General features: G+C 43.7%; 2 protein-coding genes across 3 annotated transcripts; both read right to left on the bottom strand.

Annotated features, from left to right (window-relative positions):
- Positions 1-187: 187 nt before the first annotated feature.
- LOC135643059 (probable indole-3-acetic acid-amido synthetase GH3.1) lies at positions 188-2,486 on the bottom strand. The gene is made up of 3 exons (XM_065159603.1): positions 2,027-2,486; positions 1,010-1,914; positions 188-915 (listed from the first exon to the last, which is right to left on the bottom strand). The coding sequence occupies exons 1-3, from the start codon at positions 2,347-2,349 to the stop codon at positions 323-325; spliced, it is 1,821 nt and encodes a 606-aa protein (XP_065015675.1). The 5' UTR covers positions 2,350-2,486; the 3' UTR covers positions 188-322.
- Positions 2,487-11,814: 9,328 nt separating this feature from the next.
- On the bottom strand, positions 11,815-16,938 carry LOC135642525 (probable NAD(P)H dehydrogenase (quinone) FQR1-like 1). 2 transcript variants are annotated; one of them, XM_065158738.1, is made up of 4 exons: positions 16,784-16,938; positions 14,730-14,823; positions 13,536-13,798; positions 11,815-12,264 (listed from the first exon to the last, which is right to left on the bottom strand). In XM_065158738.1, exons 1-4 carry the CDS (start codon positions 16,804-16,806, stop codon positions 12,033-12,035), a joined length of 612 nt encoding a protein of 203 aa, XP_065014810.1. In that variant the 5' UTR covers positions 16,807-16,938; the 3' UTR covers positions 11,815-12,032. The 2 variants fall into 2 exon arrangements, with proteins under 2 accessions (XP_065014810.1, XP_065014811.1); XM_065158739.1 differs by lacking the exon at positions 14,730-14,823 and having other exon boundaries at positions 16,784-16,912.
- Positions 16,939-18,696: the final 1,758 nt, after the last annotated feature.

Below are 18,696 nucleotides of genomic sequence, written 5' to 3'. Positions count from 1 at the left end.
GGGCATGAAATGGAAGCTCTGAATCTACAAGAACATCATAACATTACTTGAGAGAAAGGCATCCCTTCCTCGATCGAGAGTGGTGGTTTGTACAAAGCTGAGATGACCTCCTAGCGAAGCTACTCGTATACTATCTAAAACTCCAAAAGCGAAAAAGACAAAAGGGGAACCAAAAAAGAAAAACTAGCAGAGGAAGTAGGAAAAATGAGGGAGGGAGAATAAGGACACCTATTTCTCTACATTTAACCGCTGGCTATTGTGACTAAAAGCTAATATCCACTGCTCCGACTTGTACTCTCCGATTAGATGATGACGATTTGCATTAGATGCCAGTATCGTCCATGTTCCATTGCTTGTGGCCCGGCCGCCACTTGGGACACTTGGGGCTGAAGAACCGGGACTTCACTCGCCCATCCAGCAGGTCGACGACCGGCCCTGCCCGCACGCACCGCGGCGCCTTATACTGGTTGATGGAGGCGCCCTGGCTCAGCGCATAGTCCATTAGCTTGTCGAACGTCCCTTCCGCCACCACGCGGATCTCCAGCGGCCCGATCGACTTGTCACACACTCGCCCCTGCCGGTACACGCTGTTCAGTGACTCCTCCACCGTCAGGCCGCAGTCCTCGAACACCGAGGGTGGCACCGGCGTCCCACCGGCACGCAGTTCCCAAAACAGCACGTAGTGGCCGGGGATGCTCGACGTGTCCGCGTAGCTGGTGTACTCCACCAGCGACGTCCCAAATGGCTCCAGGTTGTTCACCGCGTTACCCACTGCGTCGTGGAGCTCCACCTCGTCGGTCTTGTCGGAATCGATGCTCAACGCCACATTCTTCCGCCGAATGAAGTTGAATTGCGGTGCCTTGTTCTTGAATCCCGCCACCCTCAGCACGTCACCGATTCTATACCGATACAGCCCTGCGAGACATGTAAAACCAAACCTCCACTTTTAGTTGAATTTTGCCGCCACCACCGTCTTGTTTAACTACACAAGTCGGTCGATGTCACTTGCCAGCGTAGGTAGTGACGACGAGCTCGTACTCCTGGCCGAGCTTCACGTTGACGAGGTCGACCAAGTCGTGGTGATCCAACTCCACACCGCCGTTGTCGCTGCATTTTTGGATGGGGAGGAACTCGAAGTAGGCCATGGTGGGGATCAACGTGTAGGAGACGTCACTGGGCTTGCACGTGGGGTCGAGATTGAGCCCGAAGTAGCACTCCGACGACGCGTACATCGTGCACGTCAGCGGCAGGCAGTCGCTGTAGAAATCAAGCGTCGGGATGTACTGTGCCATGGCACCGGTGACAATCACGTCGACGTACTTGGTGTTGGGCCACAACCGGGATATGATGCCCTGCCACGACCCCTTGCGGCACTCGGTCTCGATCTGCAGCGCCAGCTCCGGATCCGGGCGCAGCACGCACGCCACCGCCTCGCGCACGGCCCGGTCGGTGATGTCGGGGTCGAGCTCGCCGGTCCTGATGTCGCGGCAGAGGCTGGGCCAGTGCTTCTCCAGGAAGCGTATGGCGCGGATGAAGCCGGATGCAAAGACGGCGCCAACGCGAACCACCTGGGTTCGCTGAATAAGGCCGCAGAGGAGCTGAGAGTACATGCTCTGGTAGGAGTCCGAGCAGAGGATGGCTTCGTTCGGGCTGGTGTAGACGTTGTAGGGGTCAAATGGCCGGCTGAGGAAGTGGCGGCTCTTGTAGTAGCTGGTGAGCACGGGGCGGGCGACGAGGCCACCGGGAGTCCGCGCCTCCGACTTAACGAAAAGCAGGTACATTCCCTTGCCCTTGTCGAGGCCAGACACGAATTGGCTCATCACCGGCATGAGCAAGCTGTAGAGTAGAGAGCGGCGGTCGAGCTCATCGTCGATCGTCGGCATCAGCTTCCGCTCGCCGCCCGACGTCCCGGAGCTATTGGCAAGACACAGAGGGCATGAACCACGATTAACCGCGCAACACGTGTTGACCGTGCACGCTCAACCAATGATGCCACGCCGTATGGCAAAATGAGAAGCACACGCACCTGGTGAGGAATTCGGAGATGGGGCGGCCGGAGAGGATGGGGGAGGTGTCACCATGCGCGATGCGGAGGATGTCGGGCTGGAGATCTTCGTAGTTGACGACCGGGACGAGGCGCTTGAAGGCGTCGGGGTCGGGGACAGCTCGGCCGCAGAGGCCGTGACGGTGCAAGTAATCGGCGGCGGCGTTCTGCGAGAGGATCTCCACAAGCACGCGGCGCTGGACGAGGTCGGCGTTCGCGGTCACATCTTCGATGAAATGGAGAGCTTGCCGGTGCTCCTCCGGAACCACAGCTGGCGGCAGCACGAGCTTAGGCGCTTCTGGCATGGTGGTGACGGTGAATCAAGCTGAAGCAACAGCCTACGAGCTGTGATTCTTGTTGGGAGGGGGTTGGGGGGGGGGGTTGTGGTTTGTTGAAGTGGCTGGCAGCAACGGAGATGGGGTTTGCAGAGAAATAATGAGAGTAGAGAGGCTGTGGGGGAGGGAGAGGATGAGAGAGAAGAAGAAGACTCAAGTTTGTCGATGTGTGCGGGAGGGGGGGAGGATCGTGACGAAGTATTTATAGAGAGGAATAGTTGTGGCTCACTCATGTTTCAAATCAAACAGTCGAAGCGAAAGGAATACCTTTTTATGTAGCTATATAATAAGCTCTTCTTTTCATCCTTATCACCGTAAATTGGCAACCTCACGTAAACCCCATGTATTCTTCGTGTATAAGCTTCATGTATTATTCGCGCACTTCATACATTTGGAATGATCACATATTTGGTCAGTCCAAGACCTTTGCTTCGATGATTACTTTTTGGGTCTCATCATCCATCCATCCCTCGCTTACTTTTTTTTTTCCATCCATGCATTTCGAGTGACGAAATTTAAGCGATGCCAGAATTTAAACGATAATTAAATTTCATCGACTAGCTTTACATGTCTGCTGTGGTAGGATTTTTTATCCATTAGCACGATTAGGTTTTACCAAGTCATCTATTTATTTTATTTCGAGAGATATATGTATTTCGTTCGTATGTGTGTTGTGTATATATATACATATATATACTCACTCGCAGATCTTCTGTAATCCCAAGCAGAATCGAGAGGAATCATGAGGGACAAGATCGGGCCAGGTTCTTGGTGGCGAGTGGCAACACCAGACAAGGATGGATGGCTAGGAAGACATTTTTCTTTCGTCGGATTTGGTATCCAAAAAAAAACATCATAATTGCTGCATTAATTTGCCAGCAGATGGTGCCAAGGGGCATGTAGTAGTAGTAGTAGTAGTAGTAATAGTCATCATGCACCCACGCATTAGGGACGAACCATTAATCAAACTTGATCGAAGCAATGTTGTGGCAGATCAACATGACATTGCATACGATTAATTGATGGACTCTTCCGTATTTCCTAGTCACCAAAACATGTATTCGAAACAAATTGCAGTAACAATAAAATACGAAAACGAATCATTGCATTACAACAAATGTCACATAAATACGTACGCACGCAGTAGGAGGTTTTGCCTACGAATCATGCCCGAGTACATATGTACTCGTATGCAGCAGCTACATCGTGGAAGTGCGTATCGGCAAGAAAAGGAGAGCGAATTGCTTGCACGAGCTTTATACTCCATGGCTGCTGGGATGGTGGTGTCTTGGAAAGGCAAGGTCGATAGGAATCCTCGTGCGTGAACCCTTTTTGTGTTGTGCCGTGCGATAGATGGATGGATGGATGCGTTGGAGTCTCCACCCTTGCTTTATTTATTTATCGTACGCTCGACATGTACTGGATCGCGTGATCTATTCATTTGTCACCATGCACTAATTAGAGGCCAGCTCGAGAGCTAAGCTGATCGTTTCGCCTGGGGAGGAATCCCATGATGCATCGGCTTTATGGATGTAGCTGGTGAATTAACTTTCTTGGATGTGGAGAAAAAAGTGTGTTGACGAACTAAGCTGATCATTTCACATTCGGACTTGGAGCTGCAGGCAACATGACAGGCGATGTCACATACCACTCCATGCGGGAAGAAGAAACCCCCCTTTTCCGCCTTCCTGGTGTACCTAAAACTTGCAAAGACAAAGAGTAGATAATTAATAGTTGGGATTGGACATCATTATCATCATCACCCGCCGAGAGAAAATTTTTACTCCGATGCACACAGTGCGTGTTTGGATGTAGCGAAGGAGGGTCATTCCTAAGCTTTGAGTTCACATCATTGAAAAGATAGGAGGAGGACTAAAGTTACGTACATTTTATTTTATCCACGGATCTATCTATCTATCTATCCATCTCTCAAAAGTTGTTTGAGTCTTGCTGCCAATGCGACCAATCGAATCGGATGCGAGCGATAGATAGCAACGATGCGACACTGAAACCGTGCAAGATGCATCAAAAAGCAAGCCGGGATGGATGCATCGGTCATGCTAGTGATCGATAGGCCACACGTTTAGCATCTTGTCGTTGATATGATTCCTGAGGTCGATCTCTCTTTCGTATCTGTGTGTCTTGATCACGATCATGGCTGAGATATTCCTTCCTTTCCATGGCTCGTCGAGTTAATGGATGTCGTAAACGCAGCGTCGTCAACACAAGCTTTGCGCACACTCGTTCGACACGTCGGGCAGAAGCGGCGGGGTTTTCCTCGATACGCATCGATCGGCAACGTGTGTACGTGGTGTGATGAGATACTTGTAAACCTTGTTTATCATCTATTAGTCGTATTCCTTTAGCTTAGATTTGTCTCCGAGGTGATGTGATCTGCGATGGACGGACTTGAAGTAATGGAAGCAGCATACACGTAGGCCCTACACGTCATGTCAATGAGAGAGGATCACTTTAGGAGCGATTTTGTCAACCCGAACACTGTGAGCCCATCCATTTATGATACGAAATAGACATAAATTTTCTTTGTTTGTTTGTTTATTTTATTTGCATGGGGTAAAAAGAGGCAGGAAAAGAATCGCTCACCACAACGCTACCACATTAAATATTAGTCGACTTTTGGGAGAGTTGGGTGCACCAACGCAGAGAAAAAGAAGGTGCCGGCTCGTTAATTTCCTTTTTGAACTGACCTCGAAAGCTCGTGGTGGTCAAGTTAATTAAAAGAATGGTGAGGATTGTGGGGATCAGCTGGATCTGCACTCTCGTTACTGTTCCATGTAAGGAAGCCTGGAACAAGAGTGAGAGAATTGTTATCTTTTTCTTTTTATCATTTTCTCTTTCTAAGAAAATAAAACACTATCATTTACATGAATATATATACATGTAAACGAAACTCTCTCCTTTACATGCACACACACGCTCTCCCTCTTCTCTGGATGACACTTTATTACGATGATCATACGTTTGAAAGCAAACTTGTGGTGTATATATATGTATATGTATATGTATATATATGTATATATGTATATATGTATATATACATACATACATACATACATATATATTCCAGTTAGGAGCAGATTTGCAAGACTCCCAAAATACCAGTTGCCATCTCGCACGCAGTACAGGATACTAACCAAGTAAAGACCGGGCGGTAAGTCCAGTGAAAAGGCTCTAGATACGTACGCATGGTTAAGCAAGTTGGTCATCGCAAGGCGAAACAAATAGGATTCTCTGATACATGTCTGACCAAGCAAGCCCACAGGAAACTTCTTCAAGTTGGATTGTAATCAATGCAACTCTCAATCATCGTCTAACTAGTATGTTCTAGAGGTAGCGTATTGTTGGTTGCCTGCAGACTCATGTTAGCCTTTTGTCTTGCTTAACAAAGATTACATCACAACGCCATAATCATTGAGTTCCCCGAAGAAGGGATCTCAGAAGTAGCTAGCTTAGTCCTGTCTAACATTCGTATTAACTATTCCCTCTTCTTTTCTTCTTCCAGTAGTAATTAAGCATGTGCTGTCGATATGGTGCGTCCATGGCGGTGGCCCTGCTGCTCATGGCCCGGTGCTTCAACATTATATATAAACAATAATGATTAATGCGTGGGGGCTGTCGAGTGTCTGCTGTCACCTATAGGAAACCGGTCCTCATGTCCCATTGATGGCTGTCAAATTCCTAGTTTTTATACCCTGGAAATCAAAGCCTACTTTCTACTTTTCTATTGCCATTCCTTGTACGTGTAACGAGTTCGCAGCTGGGAATTAATGCTTGAAAGACACTTTTACTTCGGAACCTCCTGCGAAACATGGTATATATATGCTTGATGATGATGATGCTACAACATCTAAGTTTTATATGTATAATACACTCGTTATGTATACTCACGCGTAGGATCAAGGATGGTTTGCGCTGTGAAGTGGTGCTATCGGGGACGGGACGTGACATAATTCTGCCGTCATATACTACAATGTGGAATGGGAATCAAGGCAATAGTCCAAACGAACAAGCAACCAAAGATGGATAACGTGTCTCTCCAACGAGCACAAATATGAATCTATCTGCATGGCAACAGTTGCAAGTTTGGCGGGATATGTACATCAGCAGCGTGTGCGCTAACGATATATCCACACCTGCGAACGCGTGTACAACGACATGTCGGGTGGGTTATTGTGCTGCTGTTATCAGCATGGCCCAGCATGCTTCTCCAGCGTAGCCATCACAGTCTACTTCCCATGGCTGCTGCAGTCCCCAGCAATTGGCTTGGCGAGGCTAAAAGGTGAGACACCGATCCGATCTTTCTCAGGCGTGTCAACCCAGGGCCGCCGAGGCGCCCCTCTCGTCCGAGTCAGGGGTCAGCATGTACATATGGATGGATGTGATGGATCCCTGCATTAAGCTTCACACCGTTTCCCCTGGATCCTTGTGCAGGTCCCTTTCCATGGCTTTCCTTCATAAACCAAGGTAGGCGGGCAGGCATCTGTGGCTCCGGCCTCTGTTATCTTCTCCGCTAACTTTTGTTATTTTCCATTCTGTCATCGGTGGTGAGTCCAAATGCTCCATAAAGGGTTTCCTCACCTCCCCTCCCCTCCTCTCCTCTCCTCTCCTCTCTGCGATGGCGATGCGTAGGTGCGGTTGTGGCGTCTCCATCTGTTCACTGTTTGGACACTAGTGTCGGGCAGATCGTGCGACATGGAGGGCCACCGAGTGGCACCGCTTTCGTCGACTCGTCGTTGTACAGAATGTTGCATTATTCTCCTGTCTCGGGTTTTTCCTGGTTCATCCTCCGACAGGGTGGTGTTGCAGAGGCGCTAAGGTTAATGGGGTTACGGAAGGAAGCTAGCGACGACTGTTTGTACATTACCGACAAAACATATGTCTCCAGTTGTAACGAGTGGTATTTCTCGACAAGGAGACGTAATGAATGGTGTTTTTATTCTTTTCAGAAAAGGAGATGTAATGATGGTGTTGACCTGAATGACAACGAAGCCATAACTACAGCATGATGATATCCCAAGCAGGTGCTTTGGCGAAATGCATCACCGTCATACAGTTAATTTATACGTTCGGGTAATATGTATGTCACGGTAGACGACAACGCTAAAGAGAGTGAATTGATCGATGATCTGGATATCTATCAATCTTTTTGTATATATACATGAGGGGGGAGAGGGAGAGAGAGACAGCTATGTTTACCATCTAAGAAGGCGTGCGCACAGACATTAAGAGAGAGAGAGAGAGATGTATACCAACTAAGAAGGCGTGCGCACAGATATTAAGAAGAGAGAGAGAGAGAGAGAGAGATGTCTCCCATCTAAGAAGGCGTGCGCACAGATCTTAAGAAGAGAGAGAGAGATAAGTATCCCATCTAAGAAGTTGTGCGCACAGAAATTAAGATGGCAGTCGGTCGTTCCTACATGATTTCATGGTCTTCTGAATAGCGCCAAACAGTCGACGACCTTCGTGAATTGTTCATATCTTGTCCGGAGACACCCTTTCATTTATTAGCCATTATTATTTCTGCCTCTTACGCTACTGCTTGTCACCATAACACAGTCTTTTTAATTTGGTCGTACAGCTCTTTTTACTGCCCTGTGAATATTAAAAATCTTGAACTTCCCATACGGACAATAAATGACATTAAATCAACTGCCTACGCGCGGGCAAACTCTTCCGACGAGAGGAAAGAGAAATAGGTGATGAACAAGTATGAAAGATGTACAGGCAACTCATGGTTAATTAGGTCTATCTGGAACAACATAAAAAGTCCCAACCCTCATGTCGATCGGTTTCTCTTCCAGCTCCGCCGACGATCGACGAACATGCTGTGACTGACGGCAACGCAGTAGTGTGTACGGTTTTGATGGCTGAAACTTTTGGCGTCTTACCGGAAGAGCTCATAATTAATGTTCCAATGGCATAGAATAAAGCAGCACGGAGACAAAAGACGTCCTACGCGAATCTCACGGTGGGTGATTCCGTCCGCTAGGGATGACAACAAAACAACGACCGGATGTGGAAGTGGACAGAAACCGTAGGTCCTCCGGAATATATATAGCAGACACAAAGCTAAGAAGACATGACATTGTTGGGAAGCTTATAGCTCGGAAGCTTCTCATTTCTAACTCCAACCTCTACTGGGACTCCCGGTTAATTAAGCTTGCAACCGACGGACGTGACCCACCGTGGCAAGGAAGTCCCATTGTTTACTTTCGCTCTCTCTCTCTCTCTCTCTCTCTCTCTCTGGCTTGTTCACTTCCCATGTTTGTTATCCTCGCTCGGAAGCATGGAATTTAATTAGCGACTCGCACTAGCTAGCTAGTTGCCATCTTCGCGCTTGACATCATGCATGGGCATATATATACCACCTGAATCTTCCCGCGGAATGGTTCCACACCTTGTTCTGCCAACCTCTTAGAACTTTCTTGCTCGAGTATCGTGACAATTACACAAGTGCATCTTCATGAAACATGGATCGATGTAACCAAAGAACAAGACAGCCGAGACAGAAGCTTCAACGACACAAGATGCAACATCTTACATCTAAACCCACTTGTTGTTCCCGCTTTCATCAAGTTCAAATTTAGTAGGTATCAAAATCTGACATCTCACCCCGCCAAAGTAGTCTCTTGTTGATGCTACAGGGACTGACATAAATCTTCTTCATGAATCCACACTTGGACCATCGAAATGAGTCTGTCCTCTCTATCACATCTTATTTGCTGTCGCTTTGCAAGTGTATTCTCGCTTGCCAATGCCAGTTCCTTCCGACAATACAGTCTCTTTTTTTCTTAATTACTCAGCTAAAAGAAGTAGCAGCACCTGTTGATTAATCTGAATTTCACGGTTCATCGTAGTCATTAATCGCATTTACCTCTCTCCATCTTCATCATTTTATCTTATTCCTTTGATGTTTTGTGTTTCAGGTTTGCATGATTATTCTTATGATGAATTCACCGCTTGCGTTGTGGGCTCGTTGCAACTTTCTTTGTCCATGATAGGGGAGGGGAAACAAGTCTTGGATACCAAAAGAACTACTAATAATACAGAGGATCAACGATAAAAGCACAAACAAGAAAATAATTAATAAAAATTTTATATGGTTCAACACTTGTGTATAAAAAAAATAACCAAATAAATATAATATGTCTCTCTTGAATCAACTCAAATTTAAGTGTGGAGTCTCTTATACTAAATCTCTCTTAGGATCTCTAATATCAATTAAAGAAAAAAAAAAGAGCAACTCGAAATGTTTTTTCTTTCTATCTCTTTTACCAAAATCATGAGGTACACAAGGGTTTCTTTTCATACGTGAAATCATTCTTCAGATAATTTTAATTTTAAAGTAATTTAAATCATATTAAAATTCTGAAAATACTCGTCCGTCCCCTCGTTGAAACGCCCAAAAAAAGAAAAATAGACGCTGTATAGCTCCCTCCATATCAATCGTCAAATCGTGAGTCGCAAAATTCAAAGGTTGGTAGGCAGAAGGAGACAACTAGCAACACTTTGCATGACAGGCATTGGAAGATCATATTTTGAAGGTGTTTGGAACACTTGGAGATGATAAAGGGAGCATTAATCGTGGGTGCATGGAGGAGGACAAGGTGGATCCTTCAATCTTGGAGATGACGAAGACTTGAAAGGAAATACGTTGAACGATCGGCTCCCCATCCCTAGATTCCAGTCCCAAGGCGTCGTGGGTTTCCTCCGATCAAAGCAACGTCTGATGTCATTGTTGAAGGGGTTGCAAATTAAAGGTGGGTTTGGTTGTCTCCAAGCGAAGGGCCTCCTCGCTCGGGAGAACCAGCATCATCAAGTACCCATTAAAGTATCCTTCCTCCAGTCGCAGAATGACATTTGGTGTCTGAGAGTACTCTTGGGGTTGAACATTCATTCATTCATTCATTCATACGCACTGTTGGTCTCGCTTTGCCATATCTGTGTTACTGTCGTGGCATCTAGCAATATAATAGTAGAAGGTAGGAAGGGAGGAACAGGGAGAGGACCAGTGGTTTCTGTTTGGATACTGTTCTAGAACATGCTTTTGGATCACCATTGACTTGGCGTCAGTGAGGAAACGATGAGATGTCTTGCTCATGCAGGGTCTTCTTCTACTCTTTCTAATGAGCCGAGCTGAGCTGTGTATCTATCTATCTATCTTGTCCACTTCCTCTGTGCTTCTTCCGAGCTGTGGCAGCAATTCAAGAGTAGCTGGACGGCTTGTTTCACGTTTTAGTAAAGATTTGATCACTATCTAATCCTCTATCTTTTAACTTAATCGTTGCACATTCAGAACCGCCGCATGTCTTCCGTGGGCATATAAATCACATTCATGGCAAAGCCTCTTCGTGCATGTGCATGCATACTGCTACGCATGGGAACTCCGACATGTAGCATGCATGCCCCTCGATCGACGTGGCCTGCTCGGTCGACGGAGGCAATCGATGGTGGTGTCCTGTATCCCCACAACTAGTGCAGTGACCCAAGGGACGACACCCTTCACGATGATATATTCAATGGACGCGTGATAGAATATCCGAGTTGAAGAGGAGACATCTCTCGTGTGGATACTGGATGAAGCTTGGGACTCATGGCACAACAGGATCAACTGTTGTAAGCATTAGGGGAAAACCGGCACCAGTTCTTGATCATCGAGCTTTCACTCTACAGCTTTCGGCATGGCAGGAGTGATCCATTGGTCCCCTGGCCCTATCGCGTGGTGGCGGTGGTTTTGCACCTGGAAGCAACTTCCGACAGCGAGCAAAGATCGCCGCATGTCGAGCGGATAGGCTGCAGAACGGAAAGAGGGATGGAACCCATAGGGGAGGGAGGAAGGACCAGAGGAGGTGAACCGATTGATGGGACAGCGGACGCAGCTTTGGTGGGGGGCCATCACATTAAATTTCTTCTTCCTTTTGTAGCCATCTTCGACTGTTACATTCACTGTGAACTTTTTGTTTTTTGTTTGTGGCAATGTGGGCGTGGGAGAGTGATGGGAATGGTCAGTAGACACCAAGCTGCATGATGAGGGCTTGCCTGTTTCAGAACCTACAGGTCGCAGTTTGCTGCTTTTGGGTTGGACTCTGGAGGAAACCTTGACAACACAAAATCTTATCCATTCAAATTCCTCATGACATGTATAAGATACACTGATGACGTCTGATCGTGTCAAAAGTAGTTTTGGCACGTCCTCAAGATTTCTCACCATCTTAATACGAGTCTTGATGCGTTGGTCCAACAGTGGCTTCAGATTCTACATGACGGGTTCATCATTTTTAGCACATGATCGTGACAGTGAAATAAAAAGTCCTCCTTGCTCTTTAACTGAGTCATAATCTCGTGAAATAACGCTCATAAGCTCTACTAACAGAACAAATGCTGATGTAGCTAATAGATTGTAGACCGTCAGCAGAAGGAAACAAGAGATAGATGGTTACCATTAGAAGAAGAACTTCACAGGACATGATCCATCGATCTAATGGTACAAATAATATCTCGCTGGGCACAAGAATCAAACAACCTTGCAGTATTAACAACCAGAGATAAATTGCAGAAAACAAAGACAAAGACTGTACATATATGTTTTATATTTTGAAGTCGACCTTTTGATCATTTATGTTCATCAGAGATCAAGCAGATGTCTTAAGCTTCTTTGCCATTACTGCAAAATATCTTCCCTGATGAAAAGCTTGCTCCAATTCAAGCTCAGATGGGACTCTGGTACCATCCCCAGCATAAGTGCCTGCACCATAAGGGCTGCCTCCCTTCACCTTCTCCATCTCAAACATACCAGCTCCAAAGGTATAACCAATGGGCACAAAGATCATTCCATGGTGAACCAGCTGAGTTATTGCAGTCAAACTGTAAAAAAGAAAAAGAAGGTGACAGCAAGTAGCATGGTGGTTTAAGTTCTTTATGAAGGCTTTGGAATCTAAAGATAAAGAATGACATGTATATAAATGACAAGTTTATTTCCTCAATCTGACTATGGCAGCAAAGCTTATCATATAAATGTGGGTACAATGATAAAGCTAACAGAAACTTGTCTAGCTTCGGGTAGTGGCTTTTAACTCTAATCACAAAATCTCCTAAATGAACAAAACTGAAGACAAGAATGGCCTTTAGCTTACTTAAAGATGCCAAATAACATAAATATGCCACTGAATAACCCAACGAACATGATATTTTTAAAAAAATTGTTAATAACAATTTGTCGTATATCCATGTTATTTGGACTTGGTTCAGGAAATTGTCATGGGATGATGACCAATGAACTTGATTTTGCCTAGACCGGGCCATATATCTACAGGTATTTATCGATCCACGTATGAACTGAGACATGGACTGTCTCATTTTGGGTAATGTGATTTGCTTTTCTCTTTTCTAAACAAGTTTTTTTATTTTTTAAAGGCCTGGATGCCTTTAGCCTCACGACTCGGAAGTCGTCTCTTGCTATGCATCGTCCGACTACCGCTGCTTGCTGCCTGCTCTTTATCATCATCCACATGCTGCCCACCTCTTTTTAAACAAGTACACCTCTTCTTTCTCTATCTCCACTGCCTCTTTTTCCTCATCTTCCTTCCTCTTTCCTTCTTTTTCCTTCTTTCTTCTGCTTTGCTCTTCATATGCTTCCTTCTTTCTTCTTCTTCATTCTTCCTTTCTTCTTCATTTTCCTTCTTCCATGTTATTCCTTCCCCTCTACGCATATCCTCCAGCAGAATGGAACCATGGTACATGCTGACATACTGTGTATCAACACATGTATATATACAGAGAAACATACTGGTTCTGCCATCAACCGGACAGGTGTGTATCCAAAATTGCATTCTATATAAGTAACCTCTAAAGGCAAGAAGCCATGCTGTTCCAAAGATCTTACATTTTAAATGATAGAACTGACAGCATAATGGTGGTTTACTGTGAAATATAACATTTAAGAATTATGAATGCAACCTAGATTTTATTCATAAGAATTATAATTGAAGCCGAAAAACATGAAATCAACATCTTATTCATCTACCTGAAATCTAAAGACTAATAATCCTGATAGCTGACTTGTGCGTAAATAGGGACGTTTCAAGAGAATGCAACATAAGTAATATTAAAATCTTCTTTTCTAGGAAGTATCTTACGGAGTAGTCTCCTGTCCACCGCCTTGAGATCCAGTGCTATAGAAGATTCCTGCAGGCTTGCCTGCAAGCTGTTGAGATCTCCAAAGACCTCCAGTTGCATCAAGAAATGCTTTGAATTGTGCAGCCATCATACCAAATCTAGTTGGAAATCCAAATAGAACACCATCTGCCTCAGCAAGTTGGTTTGCTGTGATAATTGGTACTTCGCTTTTAGGAGGTGCACTCATTTTCACAAGAACTTCATCAGGGAGGATTTCAGGTACCTGCTCAGTTGATGTAAGTCCACATCAATGACATGCAATTAATGGATGATTCGTTTTGCCAAGCATTCCTAATGTGTATGGACTATGGAAAAAGTGTTTTCGTAAAATATTGTTCTTACCTCCAATCACAAAATTTTCACAGATCTTTACTGAGAAAGCATTTAGTTTAATAATGTACCATCACCTAATTCAGAATAATAGATGTGTAGATATTTGATACTAGAAAGATTCTTAGACCAACAAGGAGGGAAGACAAACAGGGTAAACAGTGAACCATGTAGCTTCCTAATTGCTGTGTCAATACAGGTTTAGTGCATCATATAATGTGGTATCATATCCTACGGATAGCAATGGGGGAGTGGAACAGATGAAAGCACCAAAGCAACCAAAATTTTCTCAAAAGGATGTGGCACAGTCAAAGAGCAGACTGAAACAAAGACCGGGAATGGAATTGCTCCTGAGATGCTTTTTTTGGTATTAGCAAATATCTTATCACAGAGATAACATTTCCTTCCATCTAGTAAGCTAAGTCAAACGTGACTAGTTCTGTGGACAACCAGCATTAGAAGCATCTGCCAGAGGGTTCCAAAAATATCATCTGGCTTTGGTTCTAGAAGTGACTTCCAAGAAATAAGATTAATGGTTCTTAATCAAGTTACCATACATAAGAATATCACTTTTAAGCATCACAGTGTGCATTATTCTCAGGTCCACGTAATCCATCACACCAGCAATTAACAACTTAAAAGACAAATTCATGTACTTCTGCTAAACACCTATCGACATTCTTAGAAGTCCAAATCAGCACTGATTGAAGACTTTGACATCTACAATGATAGTCCGAACGTAATGCAACTAGGCCAAACACAATCAAGGAACCTTATAATTTGTTAAATTGAAATCGATTCTAATGGAATCCAGTCGCACAAACCTGCCACATTTTAGCTTCCACTCCTTCAATAGATGAGGCACCTTTTTTTATCTCTTCAGCTAACCTCTCAACATGGCCATACATAGAGTAGTATCTGTTCAAGCATCATAAAATTGTGATGTTCATTAACAGTAATAACTACTTTCAAGTTCATGGGTTACAGAATGCAAACAATGCCTTTCTACATATATAGTATACCTTATTTAAAGAAATCAAGAGACATAATTGTTTATACCTTAACATGCTTTAGCAACCCTTACATATTTGTAACCACACCAAGTAATTAGTCTTGTACTATTCTATGAATTAGCTAAGGGCTTACACATCATGTTGGTCCCAATTTTGAACTATCATACATGGCTAACCATGTAATGGAGGGGACACAGATAAATCAGCAAAACTACTATCTTGCTAATAAGTCAATGTAATTTGAAAGTAGATGAAAAGAGACCTCCCATTTCACTTGTAAAAGAATGAATTACTTCTACTATTTTTACAGAACTACGTTTCGTGACAGTAAATATGATGATCTTTAATCTTGAAACAAGTAGATATTGCATAATCTAATAATAAGAAATTAAAAACTTATACTCTAGAAGCCTATATTTGATGCTTCAACTATTTATTCCCAAACAGAAAAGAGAAAAAAAGGTTTCTAGATGATAAATGTTTTGATTAGGTTATTAGTATTCCTAAAAGCTTAAGTTCATAGGAAGGAGCCTAATATTTTTATAAGCTTTAGGATCCCCTTTCATGTGCAAGTTGATCTAGGCTAGCTTGATACCTGAAGGTAAATCCAAGTATATGACATAAATACTTCTAATTAAATAAAGAATGAAATAAAGAATGACAGATCTAGGAATTAAACTCGTTATGTGCTTTGATACCATGATAAATAATTTGATTAAGTTACCAATAATTCCAATTTTATGGTGCAAAATCAAATGAAAAGCGAATATTACACATATATTTTAAATTAAATATTAGGTGATAGATGTGAGAATCGTACTTATGTCTTGCTTTCACTCTATGATAAATATTTTGATTGGCTTACCTGGTAATATTAATAGCTTAAACTGATAGAAAAGTGTCCAATATATTTATAACGTAAGATTAGATATTCATGAAAGAATACAAAACTTTGGAACAGTAACAATCCAATAATTATATCAAGTACCAGTAGCTAAGAGGATGTTCTTATGCATATGATAGCTTTGTCTCTAAAAATGCATAAAGCACGGGAAAATTCTGGTGAGCTGTCCTGGTACAAAGCCAGATAGAAAACCGCATCAGGCCAAGCACAATTATGGAAGGATCCAAAATGAGCAGGCCCTCCATTAAGTCAGGAATAAAATTGGTTCACCATGTTGATGGGGATTCATAGTGTATGGAACCGATCTAAACACTAAAATTGTACCAAGATTAAGATAAAGGTATCATTTTTCGATTCATTTTTTTATGCCTTCTACTTTTTTCAACGTCTCTAATGGTGGGTCGCAGGCACACAATAGCTCTCCTCCTTAGCACAAAAGAGCTCAAACATGCACAGCAACGAAAAGAGAACAGAGCTAAACGACCAGGAAAAGTAATCCAATTACTTTCAGAAACAATTTGCAACAACGAACGCGAAGGAATTCCTAACATTCTAACTTAAACTAACTTCAAGAGGAACAAGACATCAAACTGTATATTTTGAATCGCGTTCTCCTGAAGGAAAATTCTCACGGGAACAAGTGATCAACAGACAAATACGATGGATTCCAACGAAGCCAGAACAAGGGCAAGAAGCAAAACTGAAACTATCTGTAAAGTACACCCCAAAAGAATTGCTCTAGGTCGTAGATCCTTGTGTGAAAATTCGAAAGATCCCAACCTTATCCATGTCTGAAGAAAAGATCGATAGAAAAAAAGGCTACAGAAAAAAAGGAAAACACAACTTTTAAACGAAAACAACAAACAACAGTGAAGAATCAGAAACAAAAAATGGTATCCGCAGGGACGCGGAAGACAGAAGAGAGCAAAGGAGAGACAAAATAAGGTTTTGAAAAGCTTACACGATAAAGACTTTGGTGGCCATCAATGGAGTTGTGGGAGCTCGACCGAGGGACTCCGAATATGTGAGAAAGGGTAGAAGAAGGTGAGGGAAAAACAGCGCCCCTTCTGGGAGGGGGAAAAGGGGCAAATATCGGTCCGTCCGTTATGTATAGCGAGGGCCGAACGTGGTTCGGTTTGATTTCCGGTCTCGTGAAGTCCTATCAATCATTGATCACGTCATTCTCGTGGTTGGCGCACGGAACACGGTTTCTTTTCCCATGTATATCTGCGGAGTCGAGTCGATGGTCGCATTTGGTTGGACCCAACCTACGTGTTCTTTAAGCTAAACTTGGTAGATTGTTACCGATTGGTCCTCTAACTATTGCTTATATAGTAATTGTTGTGATTCTTTATGTCATGGTTTCGGAAGAAACACGGTTTGGTTCGATCACGATTGTATAAGTTTGTTCGCGTGGTTACTCAGAAGGAAAGCTTCTCGCAGAAGGGACGAAGAGTTATGGTCGTCGTCTTCTAGGGTGTTCTCCGACGAATCCGCGAGGGGCTTTAGGTCCCGAGTCCTTGCATAACAGGTCAACGCTTGAGATGGGAGTTCCGGCTTACCCTGCCAAAACATAAGTTAGTTTTTGTAGATAGTGAATCATGTTTCCTGGCATCTCCTCGGGAGTGATTTTTATATCATTCGTAGGGAGTCGACTCCCCCTATGCTTACTGGTGTCTGTTGATATTTTCAACGAGCGGTTTGTATGTTCTAGAGCTATCCTTCCGACCCCATGCCTTGCGGGGTTATATCCTCGCTGGCAAGCATCACTTGATTTCGAATGGCATGGATTTGTAGTGCGCAGCTTCAAAACCGAGTGGCGTCGCTTTTGAGTTGGGTTGCGTCGCTTCAAAATGCGATCGTTTCCATATCGATCTATGTTGTTTTGCATTACTTTGATATGTACACATTATTTTGACTAGAGTGGCGCCATGTGTGATCTGAGGTGGTTGTCAATTGGGTGGTGCCAAAATATCCTCTATCATTTTCTCCCCCACCGTAGAGGTGTAATATATATCTCTCATAGGGGATTTGAGGTGTGCCTTTTGTGTATTTCTTTTGGTGGCTTCTTTGCTTATCGTCGAAAAAATATGTTAGCTCACCTAAAGTGCAAACCTTGGTTCTTCACGCTGAGGTGCATGGCTTAAGAGCAAGTAGGCTCAGCTGAGGAGCAAGCTTTGGGTCTTCATACTGAGTGCACAACTAGGGAGTGCATGGGGTCGATCTAGGTGCCAACCTCGGCTCTTCATGTCGAGGTGTATGGCTCGAGAGTGAATCCTTTTTGTTGGGAAATCCATGAGCGACATCACATGCACAACGAAAAAATATAAACAAAAATCTCATATTTTCACAAAAAGATTTCATCGTCATATGAAGATTGGTGCATAAAACCCATGAAATAGAAAACTACGTGTGAGATAGTTGTGTTACCTAGGGAGATCGTATATTCTTGAAATCCTGTAGATCTGTGGGACAGGATGAAGGAGGTCAACTGCCCTCCTCTCTAGTAGTGATCCATATGGTAGGGGCTACAAAAATGCTCCTCAAATCATTGCCTAAATCTCCACACACCCTTGTTTGTTGAGGAGGAAAAGGGAAGAGAAGAATAGGAGGTGGCAGCAAAAAAGGTCTAACATATGGCCTTTTGGTTCTCTCATATTTATAGAGGTCTCATGTCAACTTAACCATAATGGATCCTACCTTATTGGGTATTGTATCTCCATCTAATTACTCAAGCTTTTTATGTTAGTGGGTCTTTATTCAATAATCTCTTATTAGCTCTTATTGGATCTCATCTATGAGATCCAATAATTCACGAGCTTAATGGATATTTAATAAGATAAGGGCTCCGACAGATATCTTATATCTGAACCT

The sequence above is a fragment of the Musa acuminata genome, chromosome BXJ3-7, assembly GCF_036884655.1.
Source record: "Musa acuminata AAA Group cultivar baxijiao chromosome BXJ3-7, Cavendish_Baxijiao_AAA, whole genome shotgun sequence".
Classification (NCBI taxonomy): Eukaryota; Viridiplantae; Streptophyta; class Magnoliopsida; order Zingiberales; family Musaceae; genus Musa; species Musa acuminata.
Note: the sequence above shows the minus strand (reverse complement) of the source record. Positions and strands in the feature narration are given on the sequence as shown.

Coding starts and splice junctions, on each gene's coding strand:
- LOC135643059 (XM_065159603.1), bottom strand. CDS start 2,349: ATGCCAGAAGCGCCTAAGCTCGTGCTGCCGCCAGCTGTGGTTCCGGAG. Junction 1,915..2,026: donor ATCTCCGAATTCCTCACCAG/GTGCGTGTGCTT, acceptor TCTTGCCAATAG/CTCCGGGACGTCGGGCGGCG. Junction 916..1,009: donor CGTCGTCACTACCTACGCTG/GCAAGTGACATC, acceptor CATGTCTCGCAG/GGCTGTATCGGTATAGAATC.
- LOC135642525 (XM_065158738.1), bottom strand. CDS start 16,806: ATGGCCACCAAAGTCTTTATCGT. Junction 14,824..16,783: donor GCCACCAAAGTCTTTATCGT/GTAAGCTTTTCA, acceptor ATGCTTGAACAG/ATACTACTCTATGTATGGCC. Junction 13,799..14,729: donor TGGAAGCTAAAATGTGGCAG/GTTTGTGCGACT, acceptor TCAACTGAGCAG/GTACCTGAAATCCTCCCTGA.